The following is a 23,856-nucleotide window of genomic DNA, read 5'->3' as shown; positions in this document are numbered from 1 at the left end:
ATTTAAAGAGCCCTTTATATCGATATAAAGGGCGTTGTAGTGTGGACGGGTACAGCGTTAAATCGATTTAACGCTCTTTAAATTGATTTAAACGCGTAGTGTAGACCAGGCCTGACAGTCAGATGCGCTCATCTATTGGTACCAAAGCAATATGAGGCCACTGTTAAGGTTTTGCATTAAGTACAGGATTGATGAAGTGAGGTATGTACTGCTTTTGTGTATCTACTGGAATGCATTAAAGTCTTATGGCGTGTTGAAGTGTGTTATCAACTGTGCTGCAGGTAATACGAAGGCAAAAGAGATTAAGAAGTTTTCCCCTTAAATTTTTATTTCCATACTTTTAAGGTTTTTGGGTGCCTAAGATGTGTCTTGACACAACCTTAATTTTCAGTGAACATGGTTTGTTTTCTAATACTGTAGTCTGACACAAATGCATGTGTTAAATAAAAGCAAACGCTACAAATCCCACTTTTTTTCCAGTGATGTAGGCAAATGATTTTTGCCCTGGTATTTCACAAGCTGGAGAATCTTAAAATTATCACCTGTTTCCTTGTCCAGGTGGGCTTTATTCCAGTATTTTATAAAATGCTTGTCTTTTGCTTTACAGGCAATTCTCATTAATAGTTAAATTTTACTTGTGTGCTGGCACCTGCCCAAGGTGTCAATTTACTTATTTGGATAAGAAATCACAGGAATGATCAATTCAAGAAATAAGTTTAAATCTCTTTAAATCAATTTCTGAATAAAGCAAAAACTGATTTTACAAACAGTAGTTTATTTCTGAAGGAGGAAAAAATGGCTAATTTTAATCCATATGAGTTTTCATTCAAACAGGAAGCTTCCAAGAAGCTCTGTTTTCCTGCAAAGCAAACAGCACTAATTATATGTACTGCAGGACACAGTCAAGTCTACAAGCAAATATATGGACTTCAGCACCACTCTCATGAAGACTTAAGGTATGTCTACACTGCAGCTAAAAAAACAGTGGCTGACACATGCAAGCTGACTCGGGCTCATTCTACAAAGCTGTTTAATTGCGGTGTAGACGTTCAGGATAGAGCTGAATCATGGGCTCTAGGATCCTGTAAGATGGGAGGGTGCCAGAGCTCCAGCTCCAGCTCGAATCTCTGCACTGCAGTTAAATAGCCCCTTAGCTTGAGCCCTGTGAGCCTGAGTCAGCTGGCACAGGCCACCTGTGGGTGTCTAATTGCAGTGTAGACATACTGTTAGGCATACCCTTAACTTCATGCACTGCAAGAAGTTCCACTGACTTCAGTTATACTACTCACAGTGCATAAGTGTTTGCGGAATCGGGGCCTTCACCTACTCTCACTCATTCCATTCCCATATCCTAAGAAAGGACTGCAATCTTACTCATAACTAGTATATACAAGTTCACCCATTTGAAGAGAATATTTACTAATTCATAGTATTTCACTAACATGAGAAACGCCAACTTTTCTGGACAGAGAACCCAAGGGGCAGGTAGTGGATCAATAAACCTGTGAGAGATAGACACATTAGCCATTCAGATTTTTTTAAAATGCTTCTCAGTTGTGAAAAAACAGTGATAACTTCAGACAAATTTTAAAACTGGGATGCAACATTTAAAAAAAAAGTATCATGTGGTTATTGTTTGTGATTAAGGATCAGGGTTTGTGTCCTGATAAATTTCACCAAATTCACTGGGAATTCACACAGGCACAAGATCCCACCTACACAGATCCCTTTCCAAGATTGTGGACCAACTATAAATAAAACATCTGGTATTCTATCATCTCTTCCTGCTGTTAAGCTGACATTAAACAAGGCTTCTGGACATTAACAAAATAGAAATAATAAATATATACTTAAAGGCATTAATCCACAATGGTTTAAGTAAATCCTGAATTAAATTTTGTTGCATCAGATTTGAAGTTAAAACTAAGAACACGCATTCCTAATACTAGTAGTGAAAAGGGAATTGAGGATATAAGTGCAACAAAGTTTTATAAGGCCCTTCCCATATTACAACTTTGTCTACATAAGAAAGGTGTGTCACTTTAACTAAAGTCAGTAGAAAAACTGATTTAGTTAAATCAATACAACCTTTCTATCAGTATAACTGCATATACACTGGGGATTGTTGAATCAGCACAAAATCAGTTTTTCTATTTTAATCAAATCAGTGCAAAACCTGAGTGTAAAGATCAGAGTTTAAGGACAGAAGAGGCCGTTAGATCATTTAATTTGACTGGAGCAAAAGGTAGCCTCAATAGTCAGCTTAAAACAGGTTTATTTCTATTTATCTAAAATTGGTAAGGAATCTATTTAAGCTAAAACAAAATAAGCTAATAAATCAAAAAAGATAAGGTACCAAGAAGTGACATAGAGACACTAAACTTTAGAAAGGGAGATGGCAGTCAGATGAGGCAGCTAGTCAAGAAGGCCATAAAGGCTAAGAACAGGAAGTGGCATCTTTAGATGTGGCATGAGATTACATAAGAAAACAAAATAATCTCTAAGGCACCATAGTACTGAACAAAAAAGGAACCAGGAAGGCAAGAAGTACATCACTGTAACTAAATGGCAAGGTAATCTGAGCGAAACAGAGATCCTTCAGATTCTGAAAATTAATCTTAGTGAAGCCAATAAACAGGAACATAAATCACAGTAGGCAAAATGTAAAAGAAATTAGAATTGCTAAAATAAATTTCAAAGAACAAATAGCTAAAGGTATAAAAAACATCAGACTGAGTATGTGAGAAGAAGTCTGCAAAATAATCAAACAATCCACAGGATCACCAAGGTTAAAATTAAGGAAGATAATGACATTGATGAGAAGTTAAGCATAGTTTAAGCTAAACCAAAATAAACCACATTTACGCAGATGTTAGAGTGTCCACACAGCCTTTTATACGTGTTTAACTAAATTAGGTTTATTGTTTTTTAAAATCACATCTTTTGTTAGACCAATGTATAGACAAACTCATGTAGTTTACCACTTTCCCTGACCAGTGTAGATGAGGATTTCGCACCTCCACCACCACAAAAAAAAAATAAAATAAAATAAAATAAAATAAAAAACCCACACACCTTATACTGCATGGTTTGACTTGCACAGTTCTCAAGTTTTCCTGACAACATGTGCTACCAGTATTGCAAATAGTAGAGAGAGAACAAAACTATATATGCTTTGTGGTAAACTGATGTGTTCCTAATGAGGCCATAACCATCCAGACATAATTTTAGTTCCTTTATTTTCACTCACAGGCTCCCATATACAGTTACAAAAAAACTTGTAAATTAAAAAAAACAAATCTATTGGACCATTTTGTAGTTTCCTTTCCTAGAAGAGACGTACTGGAGACTTGGACTCTTTCTCAACCAAATTTCCAGGAAAATTAGTTAAATGATTGCCTTGCTAAAAACAAAAAAGTGTCACAGTTAGAGGGTAACTGCACCTGTATCCCCCTCTACATGGTCCTCTCCAGGAGTACCCAGTCAGGTCTCAGATTTCCAGCAGTCACCTTTCTCTGGGCAGGGACCCTTACCCTTCAAAATCCCCACCAAGTCACACTGCCTAACAGCCAGTGCCTGTGCATTGCTTTCTCTCCCAGGGCTATAAACAGTATTGCCAGTATTTACAAATTACCACACAGCTATTACTAAGAAACCACATTTATGCTTAGGGCAAAAGCATTACAGAGAAAGCATATACAACAATAAGACTTCCTATATGCATATTAAAAATATACCAGAGGTTACACATCAGCCTTATGGAGCCCTGTTGGACAGAAGGTCATGTCTGTTTGCTGGATCAGAAGAGGCCCGGCCCTGAGTCTGATATAACAAACCCAGCTTGTTACATCAAAAACCTTTTATTTGTCTGTTGGCCTATGGAAAACCCAGCTTGAACCAGTATATGTATGTTTCCCCAGGGAGTGTTGCCTCTGGAGGCATTTACAACTTAAGTGACTCCCCTTAATCATCCCTCACTATTTTTGACACCTAGGCAACTGGCGGTAAACTCCGCCCTCCCCCTCCCCCATTTGTTGCATACAACCTCTGGCCCACAGTGATACATAAACCTAATACAGTATCTGCCCAAAGACAATGGGGTTGCAATATTTGTCTCACCAAGTACCATTAAGATCAAGCTACAAACGTCTGTGCGTGGCAGATGAGAAATTGTTCTCAGGAAAGGGAGAAAAGGAAACTGTTCAGTGTATCCTAAATATTAAAAACCATTTATTTACTAACAGCACTCAACACGCCTACACTTTATTTCCAGCAAGAAATAGCACCATGGTCACAATACTTTGTCACTGTTAAGGGGACACCATCAAGTTAAAAATAGTCATTTAAAAACAAATAATACTTAGACATAGCAAATAAAATAAGCTTAAGGAATTTAGCTTAGAAGTAGTAGAAACTTCTTTACAAATTAAGTTTAAAATTTAGGGTCAATATGGGACCCATTTTTACAAAGTTAGGTCCTAATTCTGCAATTGAATCCATGTGGGTAGTTCCCCATATTCCTCTCCTGGTGTCCAATAGGGGAGATCTGGTTGAAAGATCAGGATTCAAACTCAAGATCCAATTCCCCAGGTTACAAACACCACCACAAATATTCAAAATGTTCATTACTCATATAATCTATTTTTTTTATTATTTATGCTGTTTGCTCACTTCATCTTTTAAACAGCACAGACAATGGCACTAAGCTAGTCAGTTTCAATTCAGGTCACCTGCGCTTGAACAAACTACACCTCTGTCCTTGGGAGCCAAAAAATCTTATCACGTTATAGATGAAACTGTGTTATATTGAACTTGCTTTGATCCACCAAAGTCCACAGTCCCATCTCCCACCCCCGGGAGGACTGCTTTACCACGTTATAGCCAAATTCATGTTATATCGGGTGGCGTTATATCGAGGTAGTGATGTATCACACCTGGGTTGCACGGAGACTGATTGTTTTAAATTTTAGAGACTTTTTCCACCTTGAATTCCAGCAGAAAGCCTCACACACGTCTACCCATTTTATGGCTTTGTAAAAGCTTACTCCTTCAAAACCCTGAAGTTTGGTCAAAATTTTAAATGAATGTTCATTAAAGTAACCCGAGCCCAAAGTCTTTGTGGTTCACGTAATGAGTTCATTTTATTCAATAAATGTTTAATACCCTACATGACCCCATATGTATTACAGTGCTTTATCTCTAGTATACGTCAGTTAACCATAAAATGAAGTCTTTTGGTCTCCTTTGAACAAATCCAGAAGTATTTTGGGCTCCTCTTTGTCTCAGCAGTAAGAAAGCTCAGAGACTCAAAGGTCAGAAAAGTGAAGTCATCCAGACAATTCAAAAACCATACTGACCAAAAATCTTCAAAATCCTTTTGACTACCTTTGATGTCTGTGTATTTTTCTGCCTTCAAACTTCCTGAAAACATAGCACTTCATAAAGAGTGCGTTTACTTAGAGAAAGTCAGTTCTGTGCAACTAGAGCAGGGGTCTGCAAACTACTTCCCACGGGCCGGATTCAGCCCAGGGGCTTCCATTTGTCCGACCCTCCAACCAACAGGGGAGAAGCGAACGGTTGAACAGGCACGTGGAGCAGGCAGCGGGAGGTGCTGTCAGCAGCAGCTCATGCAGGGCAGCAGCACAACTGAGCTGTGCAAAGGGGTGAGTGCCTCTGGGAGCCAGCGTGCCCCCAAAAAGGGAGCCAGAGTAGGGGAGAGTTGCCGCTGAAGCTGAGTAGGCACAGACCCCTGCCTTAGAGTAAAAATACAAGCCAAATGCTTAATTACATCTCTAATAAATGGAGTAAAGAAGATGGAAATTAACAATTTCATAATGGTTAAAATTTTAACTACAGCACTAACAGAACCAAAAGTATTTGTATGATACAAATGTGAGTTTTTAGAAATAAAATTAAAAAAAGTGAAATGATTTTTAATGTATTGACAAATATTTTGTGCGATTTCACACTACCTGCATCAATTAACTTTTATACCTGATTTAGAATTTAATGCAACACTGACACAGTAGTGTTGTTTTTTAATAATTTTGCATATATTTAATTTCTTTTACGGTTGCTTTGGCCGCAGAGCCCCTTCAAAAATCTAATATGGCCCTCAACTCAAAGTTTGGAGACCCTAGAACTAGAGTGACCATATGCAATCTAAACCAAAAATATGTGTTGATACTGAGGTAGGGAAAATAAACATTCTCCCTACTCAAGAACTATTATGGGAGGAGAATTAAAGTCAATGTCAAGACTTTTATTTAACATAGCAAGTGATAGTTTTATAGAAAGCAGAAGGGTTTAGGGGGAAATTTACATAATAGCATCAAAACAATTACATCACAAACAAAAACCTGTTGGAAGCTTGAGTTTTGTTTTTAGAAGTGGGGAAAGATGAAGTAAGATGAAAAGCATAGGTTTAGGTCTCATTTTCAGAAGAAAAAAGTAGAAAATTACCAAGGGGTAGCTAACGTTCTAAGACATGAGGTAAAATGTTAGTCTGAATAAGGCAGTTTGTTACTGTTTACCTCCACCTCTTAACACACATGAAAACACCACATGCCATTTTCCTAGCGTGGACCCTCCCAGAATATTCAACTCCTCACCAAAACCTCGTCCCTAAATTTCATCTGCCAGAATATCTACTTGAGTAACCTCTGTAGTGAGGTACTAGCTTATGTGAGGAGACAATTTTAATACTTTATAACTATTTTTGAAATATTCTATTTTGTGATAGAACAATCTTTAAATAACATTTCCAGAATTTTATTTAGAAAAATCCCTTTTAAGTATTTAAGGGTTTGCCTGTTTCCCTGTTGATATTTACAAGTAGGGCTGATCAAAATTTTAATTCAAAACTTTTGACAAAAGGAATCTTTTTTTCAAAACCAGTGTTTTGGTTTTCACTAGCAAAAACTGAAAGAGGGAAAAACTGAAACCACATTTGTTTTTGTTTTCAGTTTGTTTTTTGTCAAAATGTCAAAAAACTGTTTTTAAAAGAAAAATCATAAAACAGTTCCCATTCAATGAACAGCCCTGTTTAAAAGGGAAAAACTGAGCACTATCAAATTCAGAGACTGAAAAAATAGAGAAAAATAATCTTAGGTGTTACTTGTATCTACAGCAGATAACATTTCCAGATAAATGGGTGATCATCACATTGATAAGTGTCACTTTTGCAGCTTGACTAAGTGGAGTTGTTTGTTAAAATGTTTTTCTAACCATTCCTGGAATTATTTCAACTGTTACCACCATAATAGGGTGTAATTCTTTAGATAGTGCTTTCACATTGAACTATACTACCAAATAATTAAAGCGTGCATAATTGCTTCACGGATTTGCCTTTGTGTAATTTCATACCTTACAAAGATCACAAAAGTGCTTACAGATCTGTCTTGATGTCTCTTACGCCATTAGAGCAGTATTAAGCATGCAAAATCTCTGACAGTTATGTTCCATCAGACCCTTCCTATCTTAAATACAAATAGATTAAAAGACCATACCTTAGGTACACAATCCCATACTCCTGTTCTATTCCATTTTTCTGTAGGACAGGCTGACATGAGTCTAACCCCAACTTACAGGGCCTTACTGTGGAGGAAGTTTTTTTAAAAAAAATGCACAACTGAAGAAAATATAGACACACTCTCCTCTGAGCTTCATGGCTTCACTTCCTCCACCTCACAGTACTGCTAAGTCAGATCCCCAACCACCTACCTTCTACTCTTCAGCTATACTCCTCCACCTTTGGCCCAAACCCAAATGGTCTTTTGTCCATCCCTCCCTCCCTCCTAATGACTTCGTTCCCCAACAGTATCATATTAGAGTCTCCACTGAGACCCCAAATCTCATTCTCCAAAAGACCCTTTTCAATACACCTATCCATTCTAGAGTCTTGTCTACAACAAAAAAAAAAAATTTGCTCATCATTTCCAACACAAGTATAGTAAAACCTACCTTAGTAACCACCTCTGAAAAGACACCACCTGCCAAGAGCAACTACCTGCAGAGGCCACAAAACGTTTTTCCATATAATTTAACTTTGAAGAACCACCACCTGTCACCACATTTTCTTACTCCCATCCATAAAAACAAACCTGTAGGAGAAACCAATCTTCCTTACTTCTGCCTTGCTGCTGGCAGTGGCGTTGTCTTCAGAGCTGGGCACCCAGCCAACAGCTGCAGCTCTCTGCTCTGCCTTCAGAACTGGGCAGCCGGAGAGAGGCGGCTGCTCGAAGGGCGCCCAGCTCTGAAGGTAGAAAACCTTTGAAGACAGACCACCTCTCACAAGTGATCACTTTTGCTAACTCCCATGTGTGGTCTTTCTGGGAAGGTTTTACTGTATACCACCCCAATATTAGTATAATTGGGAGCCATAGCGTAGATGGGCCACTACTTTTTCATTTGTTCTGGGGGTTAAAGCTAAACAAAACTAAAACAAAGCTAAACAAGCTAAACAAAAACACTAAACTCAGTGTATATTGAGCAAAGAATACCTCAAAAAAAAAAAAAATTCCTCAAAGAATTGCCTGCATTCAGTTGATTAATAGATAAGCAAGAAGTAATAACTTTGTAGTAATGCTTTGATTGAATTCTCACTAATAATTTTACAAAAATCAAAGCTGAGTATAATTAAAGTAAAATGATCTAGCTTGGTCCATTTCACAGAGAACAGCTGATAAGATTTTACTCTCAATCTGATGTACGAAGCTTTACCTTGGGAGGGCTGGGAAAATTGTTAGTAACAAAATTTAGAAAGCCACGGAGATCAACAGCATGCCTATAGTTTTGTGTGTGCCATAAAACTGACAAAGGCCAGGGGGAGTAACCTTAAATTTTTATGGTTGTTTGATCTTATGAAAATACAGGGCTTTGGAGTGGAGCCCGCAGCTGGAGCGCAGAGCAGCTCCAGAGCAGTGGAGCTGCAGGTTTTTGCCTGAAGCTGGAGCGGAGCCGGAGCACAGCTCCAAAGTCCTGCTTATGAACCTACACACCAAGCAATAAATCACTCTTAATTGCCATCAGTCAATATAGAAACAAGCCCTTTTTTCAAGTTGAAGTATAACAATTAATATCCAAATAGTAATTTTGCAAGTATTGTCCTAGGTTACAGGAAAAGAACGATATTACCATTGCATATTTAACAATAATGTATCAGAATAATAATCAGTACTGTTTCACACAAAAGCATTAAAAAAGGTTCCGAAATAAAGAACTGATGTTCTAAAGAAATATTACAGAAATTAGAATGTACTAAGTCTTCTGAACCATTTAATCAAAGTAGAACCAGTTTATATAAAAATCAAACAATGAAGTAACAAAAAGGCAAGGAGTATACAACAAGGGGGAAAGTACCACAAAACACTGCCTGTCAGATATTTTGACACTTAGATGGCATACCATCTTTCAACCATAGTGCTTTATTGTGGGTAAACATAACATATATGCGATATGAAAATACTTAATGGGAAATTTTTAGAAGCACTCAGTGGTGTTGTCCTAACTGTGCTCCCATTGAAGTCAATAGTAAATCTCTAACTGACTTCAATGGTGGACAGTTACGCCAACATGTCGAGTACTTTTGAAAATCTGTGTTGTGAGTGTATATAAAAATCTCTCACACACATCACACAAACACACACTTTATCTTCTCTCTCACCCTTTATACGTCACTTGTATTCTTTGGCCCAAAGTTCTTTAGAGGAAGGACCATACCTTCATGTACCTTTGTACAGCCCCTCGCAAAGTAGGGCCTTAATCATGACTCAGACTTCTAACTACTACTACAATACAATCATTTATTTATATAGCTGTTCCTAGCAATCTAACTATACTGACATATAAACACATGCCTGTGGAAATACTGTTGTGCTGTAACAGCTGCTGTGTTCCACCCCAAAGGTAGCTACTGTACTTACACATACAAACTATGATACAAGCTACTTCTGCGGTGAAATATAACAGTTGTTGACTGCAGTGATTCCTAAAAAGAGAACTGTACCCAAATACATGAAGAAAATGTAAGTAAACAATGCTATAAATTAATCAGTGAATTTAGCCAGAAAAACAGAACTAAAACTTCTTCTGAAGCCTTTATTGTTGTTTTTCCTATCCAGTGGTGGTATTTCTAGGATTTACACTTACTGTATATAAACCTTCAAATACGAAAGGGAAATTATACCATTTATAAATTCAGAAAGTTTTGGTAGCATTTTAAAACAAATTACTTACATAACAAATCATAGCACTGGCCCATTTATACTACTGACTCAGCCTCCAACAATGCTCATGATTTCAGTGTCACCTCAGAAGCAGGTAAGAATTTATAATAAGTGACAAATGACAAAGCAGAGAAGTATGCACAAGAGTGAATACATCAGCCATGAAACTAGAAAAACAGGACTTAATTTAGGAAGCAGCTTTTAAAACATGCTGAATAGTGAATAACATTAGAGATATTAGAAACAATTGCAGTATGAAATTACAAAATAAATTAATGGAATATACTTTGTTTTCATAGTTATAAGGAATACAAAACAAATGTGAGTGTGAACATGTCAAAACTGTCTAATTTCAATGCAAAATGTGTAGCTTAAATGTATGGGTGTTTCCTGCCTTTAAGGCCCACTGTCTTTTGTGGAAAACAATCTGTCCAAAATCCTGTATATGTACTTGAGAGTGCAAACACTTCTGGTCAAAAATTAAGCATTTACACATAGCACCATAAATGCACAACCTGCTTTATAAAATACAAAGCAAGAGTCTCTTCCCCAAAGGATGTACCATTTAGCAACTTAAAACAGAGCAGGTAATGGAATGTGTGGAAAGATACCTAACTGGTGAGTAGAAAGACAAAAGGAGTATTAGTAGAAGAGGAGGTTTAAGAAAAGGATTAGCATGAGAGCTGTGTACATTGCCTACAAAAAAGAGTAGGGCTCAGCGTTATGTCACCATAGTCAGAATCACCACTTCTATAGTGTCCCCTTCACAGAGCTGTTATCTTTATCATTTGCTCTATTTAAACCAACCACAAATATATACTTCCCAACATGAATGCTATCAAGTTTAGAAAACTGACCACCACCCATTCTTCCACATACAAATCTGAACCAGAGTATTATGAAACAACTATATACTGTAAACACTTTCAGCTGTTCACATTTGCACAAAAAGTTACCATCACATAAGAAAAATCAGTGAACACAGGGTTAAAACCAAACTGAACAAATAATTCTGAAAATTAATCTGAACAGCATTTAGCCCTTACAAAACTTAGCCTACTTCCTCCAATTACTGCTTTATCTGTCAATATTTGTTATGTAGTAATAAATCAGCCATCTCTTTCTGTCAGATGAATGGCCAAGTTCTCTTCCAGGTACAGCCTCCAACTTTTTCTACCCAACACCAAACAACACCTCTCCTCATGAAAATTACACATTTGCAACTTTAGCTGTTCTTCCTGAATGACTGCACCATTTAACCCAAAGTATGGGATTTCTCTAGTACATCATCCTTCCTCATAGCACCAATCTGGAGCCATTCTTGCTTCTTTTTAACATTACTGGATCTTTAGCTCTTAGAAAAATGAAGTAACTTCTGTGCTCTACCTGAAAACAGCAAAATTCAGCATGTCTGTAAAGCAAACTTTCCCTTCAAGCCCTTTTATGCAAAAAAAAGAGATTTCTTTTTAAGTTAGAATATGCAAAAACATGATTGGGAAGAGGTTGAAAACAATAACTGAATATATCAAATCAAGTACAACTTTAAGCAGGTGAATGGCTAAGATTGAAAGCATATCAATTCCCTGTAAGTACCTTAAAAGTTAATTAAAATTTAACCTTTATATTGTCAAATATGAGCAGACTGCAGAAGAGGTAAAACAATCATCATCTCCAGCTTGTTCCTCAATCCAGCCAGTAAAGTACAATTGCCCGGCTACAAGTCTAATCATCAGTCAGATGCTCTTTCCCTAAGGTATCTTCTAAAGCAGGGGTTCTCAAACTGGGGGTCGAGACCCTTCGGGGGGGGTCACAAAGGGGTCATAAAATTATTAGATGGGGGGTCACGAGCTGTCAGCCTCCACCCCAAACCCCGCTTTGCCTCCAGCATTTGTAATGGTATTAAATATATTTTAAAGTGTTTTTAATTTATAAAGGGGGGGATCCCACTCAGAGGCTTGCTATGTGAAAGGGGTCACCAGCATAAAAGTTTGAGAACCACTGTTCTAAAGGAAAGTAATCACCAGTGGGAAAAGATCTCAGAAGCACCAAAACACCTGGTGTGTTACCATCTCGCATATATTTACACTCTCCGCCCTACCACCAAGCTTCAAATTTTAACACAAAAGAAAAAACAAAATAGGCAAACTTTCACGGCCTTCTCAATGGGCAGGATTTAGTTCTTAACCCCAGCACACACACAACTCCATTGCAAACACATTTAGTAAGATGCATCATTTCCATCCCCTTGCTTATGGTTCCCTCTCATCGCAAATATCTGGGTACAGTGTCCCATTCCTTTAAGGAGCTTCAAAGACAGATACAGCAGTCCCTGTCCAGAAGAGCTTACAATGCATGCACCAACCTTGCAGCTGCAAGTGTCCAAGTACACAGGAGGGGAAGAACCAGGGAACTCACCAACATTGCTGTGTGCGCCATGGGGAGGGGAGGAGTACAATCGCTTGTCTACACTACAGACCTAGCCATCTCTACACACACACACCACTATCTTGGCTTTTCAGGGGTAATCAATCAGTTCCAAATTTCTTGGTCAAGGTATAGTCAAGATCCACCTATTGACTGCATCGGGCTTAGAGCACCTTAATTTAAAGCCCTACAGCTGGGCTTTACCAATGCAACATATTAAGAGTAGACGTGTAACCTATGGGTAACCAGGGAGAGGGGAAGAGGGAATGGTCCCCTGAATCTCCCTGGGTAGACCAGGAGAGAGAGAGAGAATGGGGAAAGGGGGCAGCTGGCCAGCCCCTCCCTTAGGCAGCCCCCGGGGGCAGGGAGTTGGGGGCGTAGGAGGCAGCCGGCCCCCTGCCTGGGGCATGCGGGAGGAGCGTAGGGAGTGACCAGCTAGCCCCCTGCCTAGGGCGCTCCAGCTGGTGGGGGGCTGGGGACGTGGGGGGCTGCCGGCTGCCCCCCCGGGCAGTGGTTGGGGGCGTAGGAGGCGGCTGGCCGCCCCTAGGACAGCGGGGGGTGGTTGGGGAGTGACCGGGCAGCCCCGAGAGGGGTCGGGGGCTGGATTGGGGGGTGTCCGGCCTCCCCAGGGACTCTCCTGCCTTAGCCCGTGCCTGGCTCCAGGTCCCGGGCAGCCCCTGCGCGCGGCAGCGCCCCCTTACCCATGCTGTGCCCGCCCGCCCGGGCCGGGGGGACCGCTCCCTGTCCTGCCGCCGCCGCCAGCTCCTCCCGCGCGCCGCGCTCAGGCCGGGCACGGCGGTCATCCGCGCCGGCCGCGGGGGCGGCAGCTGCTGCAAGCCGGCGAGCCCCGAGCAGCCGCCACAGACCGCTCTGGCACCGGCCGCGGCAGCCGCAGCTCGAGCTCCCGGCTGGGGGGGCGCCACATCCCGCGAGAGCTCGGCGCCCGCCTGCCGGCCTGCTCCGCGCTGGGTTCTGCCCGCTGTTGCTAGGTGCCGTGACGCGCGGCCCGGGCCGAGAGCAGGGTGGGGAGGCGCCCCTCGCCCTGCAGTCGGGGTGTCTGCCCCTTCCCGACATGGCGCTGCATCCCGCCAGGGTCTTCTCGCTCCAGCCCGCCCAGGCCTGGGGGGGCAATACCCAACCCCCCTCCCTCCACATAGGGGAGAGATGTTCCCCCCACGTACACACACCAGAGAAACCCTCCTCCCCGGGAGATCCGCACTCACAGGGATAAATTCTCACACACAAACACACTCACACAAGGATAAGTTCTTTCTCTCACACACACACAGTCGGGAGATACATACACTAACATGCAGAAATTCCCCCCACACACAGACATACTCAGGGGAGATACACACACACACACACAGAAATCCACACACATACACTCAGGGGAGATACACACACTCACAAAGATGGAGAAATTGTCCCTACACATAGGCAGAGCCATACACACACAAGAATAATTCCCCTCTCTCCCCTCCACCCCAGCCCCCCACCACATGCAGACACATGAGAAATTCTTCCCACGTACACACATATGGAAGATCTCCCACACCCAAGACACTCTCCCCCACATATACACACACTGGAGACTCCCCACATGTGCACAACATGGAAGATACACACTGGTGATTATCGAACGCTGATCCCCTGTACAGCAGTATAAGGGAGTGGGAGGCTTACTACTAGATTACTGCTACATCTAACCAGGTGGTATTTCTTTGATAAAAATTCATCCCTTTCATAGATTTTAAGATTAGAAGAGAATTTTATGATAATCTCTTCTGACCTCCTGCATAACAGCAGACACAGAATTTTCACCAAGCAATTCCTGCATCTGAGTAAAGTGATCGGCACCTAAATACTTGATTAGAAGGGGACCCTCTGAAGAGTCCAGATATGAGGTCTGGAAATGGACTGAAGTTGAACTAATGCTCTCAGTTTCTGCAATAACAAACATTTGGTTCTAGTAACTCCATGCCTATCCGAATCCTCCACATTCACTTTCAGCGATGCAAGGTTGTTCTGTTCCTTAAGAACTGATGCTTGAGTTTCCACAACTATTGTGCATTTTCTGCCTTTTTGGGCTTGTCTACATTACTCACAGGATCAACGGGCAGCAATCAATCCACCAGGGGTCATCTAGTCTAGACATGATAAATCGACTGCCGAGCACTCTCCCGTTGACTCAGGTACTCCACCAGAGCGAGAGGCACAGAGGGAGTTGATGGTGGAGCGTCAGCAGTCAACTCGTCACAGTGAAGACATTGCGGTAAGTAGATCTAAGTACATCAACTTCAGCTACGTTATTCATGTAGCTGAAGTTGCGTAACTTAGATCGACCCCCCCCCCCCCACAGTGTGGACCAGGTCTTTGTGTGTCTGACCAAATGCAAGGGCAAGTCTACACTACAAAATTAAGTTGACCGAAGTTACATTGACGTACAGTCATTGCAGTAGTTAAATCACTATTTCATGTTCACACTATGCTCTTTGTGTGGGTGGTATGCATCTCCTCACCAGGAGCGCTTGCACTGATTTAACTGTCAGTGTGGGGCATTGTGGGCTGGCTTCTGAAAGGCAACACCAGTCGATGTAAACAATGCAGTGTCTAGACTGACACTACATCGACCTAAGAGCCACGCCTCTCAGGAAGGTGGAGTTATTAAGGTGTAGTGAGTGAGTTACATCAGTGAGAGCTACATTTCAGTGTAGATGCTTACAGAGTTAGGTCGACGTCAACCTAACTCTGTAGTATAGACCAGGCCCAAGAATCCCAAAGCAAAACAATGGAGCAACCATAATCTTGTAACTGTCAATGGAAAAGTAGCATGTAGGCACTAGCTTATCTCACGAATAACAGCAAAGCAAATCGTTGGGGTACATCTCTGATATAATTCAAATTAAGTAAATTTCACCAGGAATTAATTTGGTTTATATATTTAGATTTATAAAATGACAAAAGACATACATTTGAACACTCTGGGCTAGTCTACATTACCTGCTGGATTGACGGGCAATGATCAGTTTAGCAGGGGTCGATTTATTGCATCTAGTCTAGACGCAATAAATCATCCACCAAGCACTCTCCTGTTGACTCTGGTACTCCACCAGAATGAGAGGCGCAGGCAGAGTCAACAGGGGAGCATCAGCAGTCGACTCACCGCAGTGAAGACACCGTGGTGAGTAGATCAAAGTATGTCGACTTCAGCTACATTATTCGTGTAGCTGAAGTTGCATAACTTAGATCAATCCCCACACACACACCTCAGTGTAGACCAGACCTCCGTTTCAATACTAAATAAAGCCAGGAAGCATATAAAAAATCATCACATTCCCCACTTCCTCTGTATATTACCCCATCAATATATTCTGCTTCAGCAACACTCCTGAAAAGATGTGCCTTGCAGTAGGTTTGAGTTACTTTGAACTAAAGGGGTATCGTGCCAGCATAGCATTTAGACTCTGTGACCACCCAGGCCAGAAAAGTGCAGATTTACCCCTTGTGTTGGGGATCTAGCCTGTGGAGATCTTAAAGCAAGTCACTGCTGAAGCTGGTTGCCTAGAAATTCATGCTTTTCTAGGGAAAGAACTATTGGATTGTGATCTGATGGCCTGAGGGTTGGGATCCATATCTGAACCCTTAAGCCCCTTTCTAGAGAGCGGAGTTTGCTGACTAAGAAGGGGAATGTATTCCAATAACCCCCTATCAGCAGTCCCTATCTTATACGCTGAAGGCAGTCTGGTTCAAAAACCTCTACTAATCTCAGCTGTAGCAAAGTTTGCCCCCTTTTTTTGGTTATTTTATAGTTAATATTTTAAATAAGATGTATTTTTAAGGACAATTAAATTTTAAAAAAAATTAGTTTTTGTGGGAAATCCAAAGACAGTGAAAGTTTTCAGACTTCTTGTTCATTTAAACAGGTTTAAAGAAAGATAGTGACTTAGAGGCCAGGAGGACAAGTAAACACCATGTGATTTTGATAAACTTTAGGGAATATGAGGCAGCAGGACCCTTTCAAATTAAAACAGCACACAGACTTCCCTACTGCAGACGGCCTTTTGCGCATGATTCAAAATGAGTTATTTTAGCCAGGCTTAGGACAAAATTACCCTGGGGAGAATGTCAACAATTTCCAGAAGTCAGTTTTTTCTGCTTTGGTTATAAATAGATATTGAGTCATAAGCATAAAAGGTGAAGTCTGAAGCATGAGTGTAAGTAGACATTTGGCCTATCATGGCATAACATGTTTTATCTCTTAGGGCAACATTTTGGAGTAGATTTTGTCCCCGATATGCTGGTGTAATGGGTCTGGAACTGTGCCACAAGATGCTGGAGGAGAATTCCCGTGATTCAGGTGCAACATATGGTATCATAAATAGCCCTGTGTAGTTCCCTTTGCAAGCAGCAAAAATTCAAAAAGGGATTGAACTTTTATATGGGTGATAAGAGGATCCAGAATTATAATAATTAATGCTATGAAGAGTTTTGGAAGGAATATGAGGCAATCTCTAATTATTAGGGACTGGGACAAGGCCTACATGGAGACCAAATTGTCTCAGAAACACATAACGTGGGGTTTCTTACACCTCCCTCTGAAGCCTCTGGTGTTGGCACGGTCAGAGACAAGACACTAAGCTGGATGACACGTATGCTATGATCCAGTTCTAGTGTGGCAATTCAAACATTCCTTAGCCCCAACACGGGGTAGGGATGAGAGTTGTGTTGAGGATGGGAGATGGTTTCTCCCTGACATGTGCTGCTACAGAGATTCTGAGCTGCTCCAGGCTGCATAGTAACCCTCCGACAGGTATTAAGAAGTTACTGTAAACTAGAGAACCCCTAGCTTTGCACTGATTTACACTGGGGACCAGAGATGACCTGAACCTGCCGATAGTCGATGTGAGCATGTCCATGTGAGCATGCTCAGTAAAAGCCAAGCAGCAAATATGGGAGGGCATGTGACCTCACATGCCCTCTCCATGCCTCACCTCTGCTGGGGATCCTTTCTACCTCCAGAGTAGTCCCAAATCCCTAAAATGGCATAAAGGCACCTTTGCCTTCCCTTCCCCTGCACCGTCTATGAAGGCACTCCCTAGAACAATGGTGGGCAGCCTGCAGGCTGCACGTGGCCTATCAGGGTAATTCACTGGTGGGCCGTCAGTCAGTTTGTTTACATTTGCATGGCCAACCACAGCTCCCAGTGGCTGGGGTTCGCCATTTCCAGCCAATGGGAGCTGTGGGAAGCGACGACCAGCACATCCCTGAGGCCAGCACTGCTTCCCACAGCTCCCATTGGCTGGAAACGGTGAACCACGGCCACTGGGAGCTGCGGGCAGCAGAGCAAATGTAAACAAACTGTCTGGCGACCCACCAGCGAATTACCCCGGTGGGCCGTGTGGTTGCCCACCACAGCCCTAGAATCTCAATCTTTGTATGATGTAGTGGCAGGCTGCTGGCTTTTTTAAATTCTTTTTCAGGCTTTATACTCCCACACTATTTGATATTTGTGGCTTTGATCCTGCAATAAGTTCCATGTGGGTGGACCCCTGGACCTGTATCAAGCTCTTCGAGGTCAGTAGGGTTCAAGTATAGGAGTCTGTTCGTGTGCATGTGGAGCTCCCAGCAGCAGAAGGGCCTGCATATAACACCGGTTGGCAATCACAGTGCATGTCAGGACATGTTTGTTGGAACATTCTGGGTTCAAATCAGTCATTAAGCTTCTATTGCTCGCTAATATATGTCTGAAATCATATATAAATATCTAGCAATGGATATCATGCCATGGTATAGTCATTACTCTTAAGTCTACCCACAGCAAGTCGCTTCCTCTTTCTGGGTCTCAATTTCCTCATCTGAAAATAATAGTTATCTACTTAATTAGGATATGCTGTACAGCGCTCTGACTCTACAGACCTGGCAAATATCCTGTTTTTTTCTTTTTCTGTAACTCTGAAAGAAAAAACAAAGAGTCTGAGTCTCCATTGCGTCGTACTCCATGTAGTCATTTATATCAGTTCGAAGGGGATGTAAAACACTACCGTTCTGATTTGTTTGGGTTTTTTAAATTATATACATTTCATGGCACCTCTCAAATATTGTACGCTCCCCAAAATGCATACAATTGGTCCCTTCCTCCTTGGAGTTTGTTACAGCAGAATTTTAAAATGAGAAGATAGGCACTTCTGAGGCTTTGTGTTTGAATTTATGCAATAATATGAGACATTTATTCAAATTTGCAATTACTGGTTTTATCAGGAGATCTTGACAGGTATGAAAATATCAAATGTTACATATATGAGTAAGAATTACTATTATTTTATTATAAGATGTTACAGTGGAAGACCATGACTCGAGTACAGGTTATATTATGTTATAAATTGACCAATCTGGAAATGATACAAACTGGCATCATTAAAGACAACCCTTTTCCCATCCCACAGAAAACCAGGAACATTGACAGAATCTTTTCACACTAATCTCAGTCTAAATACTGAACTTGATCGCTTTCCCCACTACAGTAATCTTGAAATGACTCCATTGCTTCATAATTTATTAACCTTGAACCTGGAGCATTTCAAACTTCTTCAGATATACAGAAATATAAGAAATGAAGTTTTTCCAAATAAAACCACATCATTGGGCTTAAAGCCATTATGTTTTCAGGCCCTGTCAAGAATGATTCATAGATTAATAACTGTACATAACTCTTTACCCAACTGGGTTGCACCAAAGGGCATCAGCCCAGGCCAATCTTTTATTCCTTTAGCAATCAGAAAAAAATGTGCTTCTGCTTAATCTTTAGTATAGCCATTGCCAGAAATAGACTATTCTCCAGCCCCAACCACTAAGGAGTTAAGTAGCCTTGACTGTAATGCCAACCTTTAATTTTCAGTAACAGTTTCTATTAGGCAATGTTGCATTATTGAAAAAGACAAGTCTGTATTTCAGGACATACCACTCAATAAAGGCAAACACCTCTATAGATCAAGAAAAGGATTGACTTACTCCCTCTGCTGGTCTGTTTAGAAGCAGCTCAGTTGGAAGAAGAGAATACTGTACATTTGATTTCTAAAAAAACACTATGCCATGCACATGACTGTTTAAATATTTATCAACAGTGGAACAGTTATTGGGCAAGGGACAGAGAGAGAATGACTGTGTGGCCCTGTGGTTAGGGCATCTAGCTGGGAGACCCTGGATCCAGTCCCTCTATTCCAGCCACTTTTCTGTTATTTATCCAGAGCTCAACAGCTTCAACAGGAGAGACTGAGGAAGGCCCACATCAGACTATCCCATAACTCAGTGGTTAGCAAACTCTCTTGAGAGGTGGGAGACCTCTGTTCAAATCCGTTCTGCCCTGTTGGCAGAGAGATACTCTAACCACTGGGCTAAAAATTATAAGGTGGGACACTTTGCCAGTGGGGTTCACAAAAATTTTCTGACAGCAAAGGAATGAAGAAACTTAGATATTGGGTTCAATTCCTGGCCCTAAAGGGGAGCATGTCTACTGGGCACAAACTTTCTCCCTGGCATGTCCCCTTCTGCCTTGTCCCCTCCAACATGTCCCTGCCCCAGTCCTGTCACTTCTTCACCTCTAGTTCCTCTTCCCAGTCCCATTTTCCTCATCTAGCCAGTCCCAGTTGCCATTCCTTGGACTATTCACCTAGTTCCAGTCTCCTTGCCCCACAAGTCCCAGTCTTACCCTACAGGATCTCTGTCCCAGTCTCCACATCCACTTGTCCAGCCAGTCCCTTTTCCTGTTCTTTCCTTCCCAGCTCTTCATCCAGTCTGTTTCTCGCTTCCATCTTGGATTCAAGTCACCCCTGTCATGGAGTCCCTGGGCGATGCTCTGGAACTGCACCCCGCAAAGCCAGTCAAGACTTTGGGGAGCCTCCTCTCCCTCGGAGCAGACTGTCTTCGGGGCAAGAAGCTCACACGGCTGTACTTCCTGGGTCTCTCCTTGGAGCATTCAGCATATGCCCCTCCGTGCGCTTCCCACAGTGAGTCCGCCCAGGCAGGGTCCTGGGGAAGCCAGGGGGTCCTGCATCCCCACTCCGCAGTCAGACATGACTCTCAGCCAGCCAGTAAAACAGAGGTTTATTAGATGACAGGAACATGGTCTAAAACAGAGCTTGTAGGTACAGAGAACCGGACCCCTCTGCTGGGTCCATTCTGGGGTCCCATGAGCCAGACACCCCCATCTGCACTCACTCCTAGTCCCCAGCCAACTGCAAACTCAAAAACCCCCTTCAGCCTCTCCTTCTTTGCTGATTCCTTTCCCTGGGCCAGGAGGTCACGTGACCTCTTTGTTTTCCCACACCTTTAGCATCCCCTTGTAGTGGGGAAGGGTCTGGCCATTACTTGCCGGGAGACAGATTGTCAGTGATTTATGCACACTGGGCTTTATCCCACCACCTAGAGACTTAAGAAATGCATAGGGGAAACTGAGGCATCCACACAGTATTCAGAGGAAACATTAAGGACAGTCCCACTTCGTCACAACCCCATCATGTCCCAGTCCTATTCTCCTCCCTCAGGCTCCTCTTCTAATCTCAGTGTCCTTTTCCACCGAACTCTGTCTCAGCCTCTCTAGTTTTCCCCGCACACCCAGGTCTATCAAATCTGTTTCCCCTCCTTCTCCCAATCCCACTAGTTCTCAGTCCCAGCTGCCTAGCCCTACCCATCACAGCCCTTCCTGGCTCTTCATCTGATCTCAGTCTCCCTGCCCACCTACTGGCTTCCAGTCCTTCTGTCCCACTTCCCTCCCCAGCTCCCAGCCTTCTTGCCCAGCCAGTCCCACTTTTTCTCTCCCTGCTAGCCACCAGTCCCAGTTTCTGTTCCCATCCCCGGGCTCCCTCTTCCAATCTATGGTCTCTGCATACCCCCTGTAGGTTTAGCTTTTGTACCCTCTGTATTCGAATCAGGCAGCTTCCTCCTTCATAGCTGGGCCCCCAAGGGGGTCAGTGAGAACAAAGGAGAGAGAAGCTCCCTGCTGTCACTTCAAGCACCCAGACCCTGCACAAGGCTGCAGCAGCCCAAAGCAGCACATACAGGAAAAACGAGGAGTCCTTATAGCACCTTAGAGACTAACAAATTTATTTTGGCATAAGCTTTCGTGGGCTATAACCCACTTCATCAGATGCATGGAGTGAAAAATACAGTAAGCAGTATATATTATATATATATATATATATATATATATATATATATATATCGTATATAAATATATATTATATAGTTATCTATATAGTATATTCGCGGGGCGTCGCTTGGCATGTCACTTTACAAGCACCATGAAAAGATGGGGACAGTTGGTCGCTTACAAGTGCCTGGTGCATCAGTGCTAATGAGGCCAATTCAATTTCAGGTGAAAGCTGGCCTATTCTCAACAGTTGACAAGTAAGGGGTAAATTTAACGGGGGGAAATTATCTTTGTTATCTGCCACGCCGAAGTGGATGCCTGATGCAATTCAAGGTGGGAACCGCTCCAGCTTTTCCAACCTGACAAGAAGATGTTGAAGTATCGCAGGAGGGGAATTTCTCTTGGGTTACTACAGTGACGGCCACTGCTGGGGCGGAGTGTAAGCGTACTCCACCCCAGGCTTTATTCAGGCCTAATTTTTGATGGTGTCCAAGTTTGCAATTCATTAATTCCAGTTTCTGCCCTAGCTTTCTCATTGAAGCCTGGTTTTGAAGTTTTTTGTTGTGGAAGAATTGCCACTTTTAAAGTCTGTTATTGACGTGCTGTCCAGGGGGAGATTGAAGTGCTCTCCCTGGACATTCAGTATACAGACTTAAACTGGGAATTCTTACAAAACTAAACACTTCAAAAAACATTCTGATTTCAGTGAGAAACTTGCTGCAGCATACTAGAATTAAATTTTTCAAAGGGGCTTAAGGATAGACTTTGGCTGCATAATTTGGATGGGATGGCAAAAAGCAACCTCCTTACCGACACAAGACTGGCCTACCCATTTGCAGAATACCTGCCCCAACATATTGGGGGAGCTAGAGCTTTCTCAAGAGGTTGTCCACCAGAGAATTTTTTTTTTTTTTTTTTTTTTTTTAACATTGGCAAAAACAACATGTTCTTTCCCAGCCAGGTTCTTGGAGCTGACCGACCCATTTTGGCTGAAATTTTCCAAAAACCGTCAATCTGAGGCAGATACCTGGCCTGGAAAATTTCAGCACAAATGGTTGAAGTTTATGCCTTTGCCAAACAGCTGAAAATAGGGTTTTATGATGGTGAGTATCAGGCAACCTTAATTATAGGTGGTGTTACCAGCCTTACCTGTAATAACCCTTTCTTTTTCTGGAAGGATACGGATATGATGGGATATAGTTAAAGCCAGGCAAATGCTTTAATTTTCTGATCTAGTAGTAGCTCATATCAACCACATTACACAAATGCACATTACAAAATATTGTCTTGAATCTTCCTGGATGTGATTGTCTGAATGAAAACTGAAATATGACCGAATATCTGAGCACAGAAGCTCTTGAGTTCTAACGTTACTTATTTGCTCTGGTAAAATTTGTCCAGCTATATTATGGGGCAGATACTTTCCCTCAATAAGAGGTTTATAATGAATTAGTGTTGGTAACATGCTTTTAAGATTTAAAAAGTACTATTAAAATTCTAAATGAAGACTCAGAAATGTCAATTTCTTTGCCCACCTGTTAATTGAAATAGGAGTATCTGTAATTGACATGAGATCTTAAAAGAAAGATACCAAAAGGTTACCTGAAATTCAAGCTAAAAACAGGCAATGAAGTTAATCACTTTTCAGTCATGAGGCCTTCATTAATGATCATTTGTAAAGCTAGTCACTCCACTGTTAGCTATTGCTTTTTTTTGCTTCTTTTTTTTTTTTAATCCCTTAGATCCCTTTGTAGAGTTTGGTTCATTTACCCTGACCGCTTCTTCTTCTTTACCTTATCCCATTAATCAGGATCAGCGGCTCTTGCTCTTTGTCTGTGAATGTTTTTTGTCAAGTGGATCTTCCAAGCTGATACCAAGCTGACATCTTCATATTCTCCTTCAATGTCTCAAACCACCTTTCTCCAGGTCTTCCTCATGGTCTTTGTCCAGTCACTACCTGTACTTTCTGGCCAACATATCCCCCATATCCCCGCCTTATTCCAAGGTCAGAAGGGACCATTGTGAGCATATACTGTACAACACAGGCCAGAGAACTTC

At 41.8% G+C, this 23,856-nt stretch overlaps 1 protein-coding gene across 2 annotated transcripts in view; it reads right to left on the bottom strand.

The window, feature by feature from the left end:
* Positions 1–13,431, bottom strand: part of CD2AP (CD2 associated protein) — a 150,993-nt gene extending 137,562 nt beyond the window's left edge. For both annotated transcript variants that reach the window (XM_032777591.2, XM_032777592.2), the window contains exon 1: positions 13,352–13,431. In XM_032777591.2, the coding sequence (XP_032633482.1) occupies positions 13,352–13,355 (4 nt within the window). In that variant the 5' untranslated portion in view covers positions 13,356–13,431. The remainder of the gene's footprint in view (positions 1–13,351) is intronic.
* Between the last annotated feature and the right edge of the window lie 10,425 nt (positions 13,432–23,856).

Source organism: Chelonoidis abingdonii, chromosome 3, assembly GCF_003597395.2.
Source record: "Chelonoidis abingdonii isolate Lonesome George chromosome 3, CheloAbing_2.0, whole genome shotgun sequence".
Lineage (NCBI taxonomy): Eukaryota > Metazoa > Chordata > Testudines > Testudinidae > Chelonoidis > Chelonoidis abingdonii.
The sequence above is the reverse complement of the archived record's forward strand: the minus strand, read 5'-3'. Positions and strand labels throughout refer to the sequence as shown.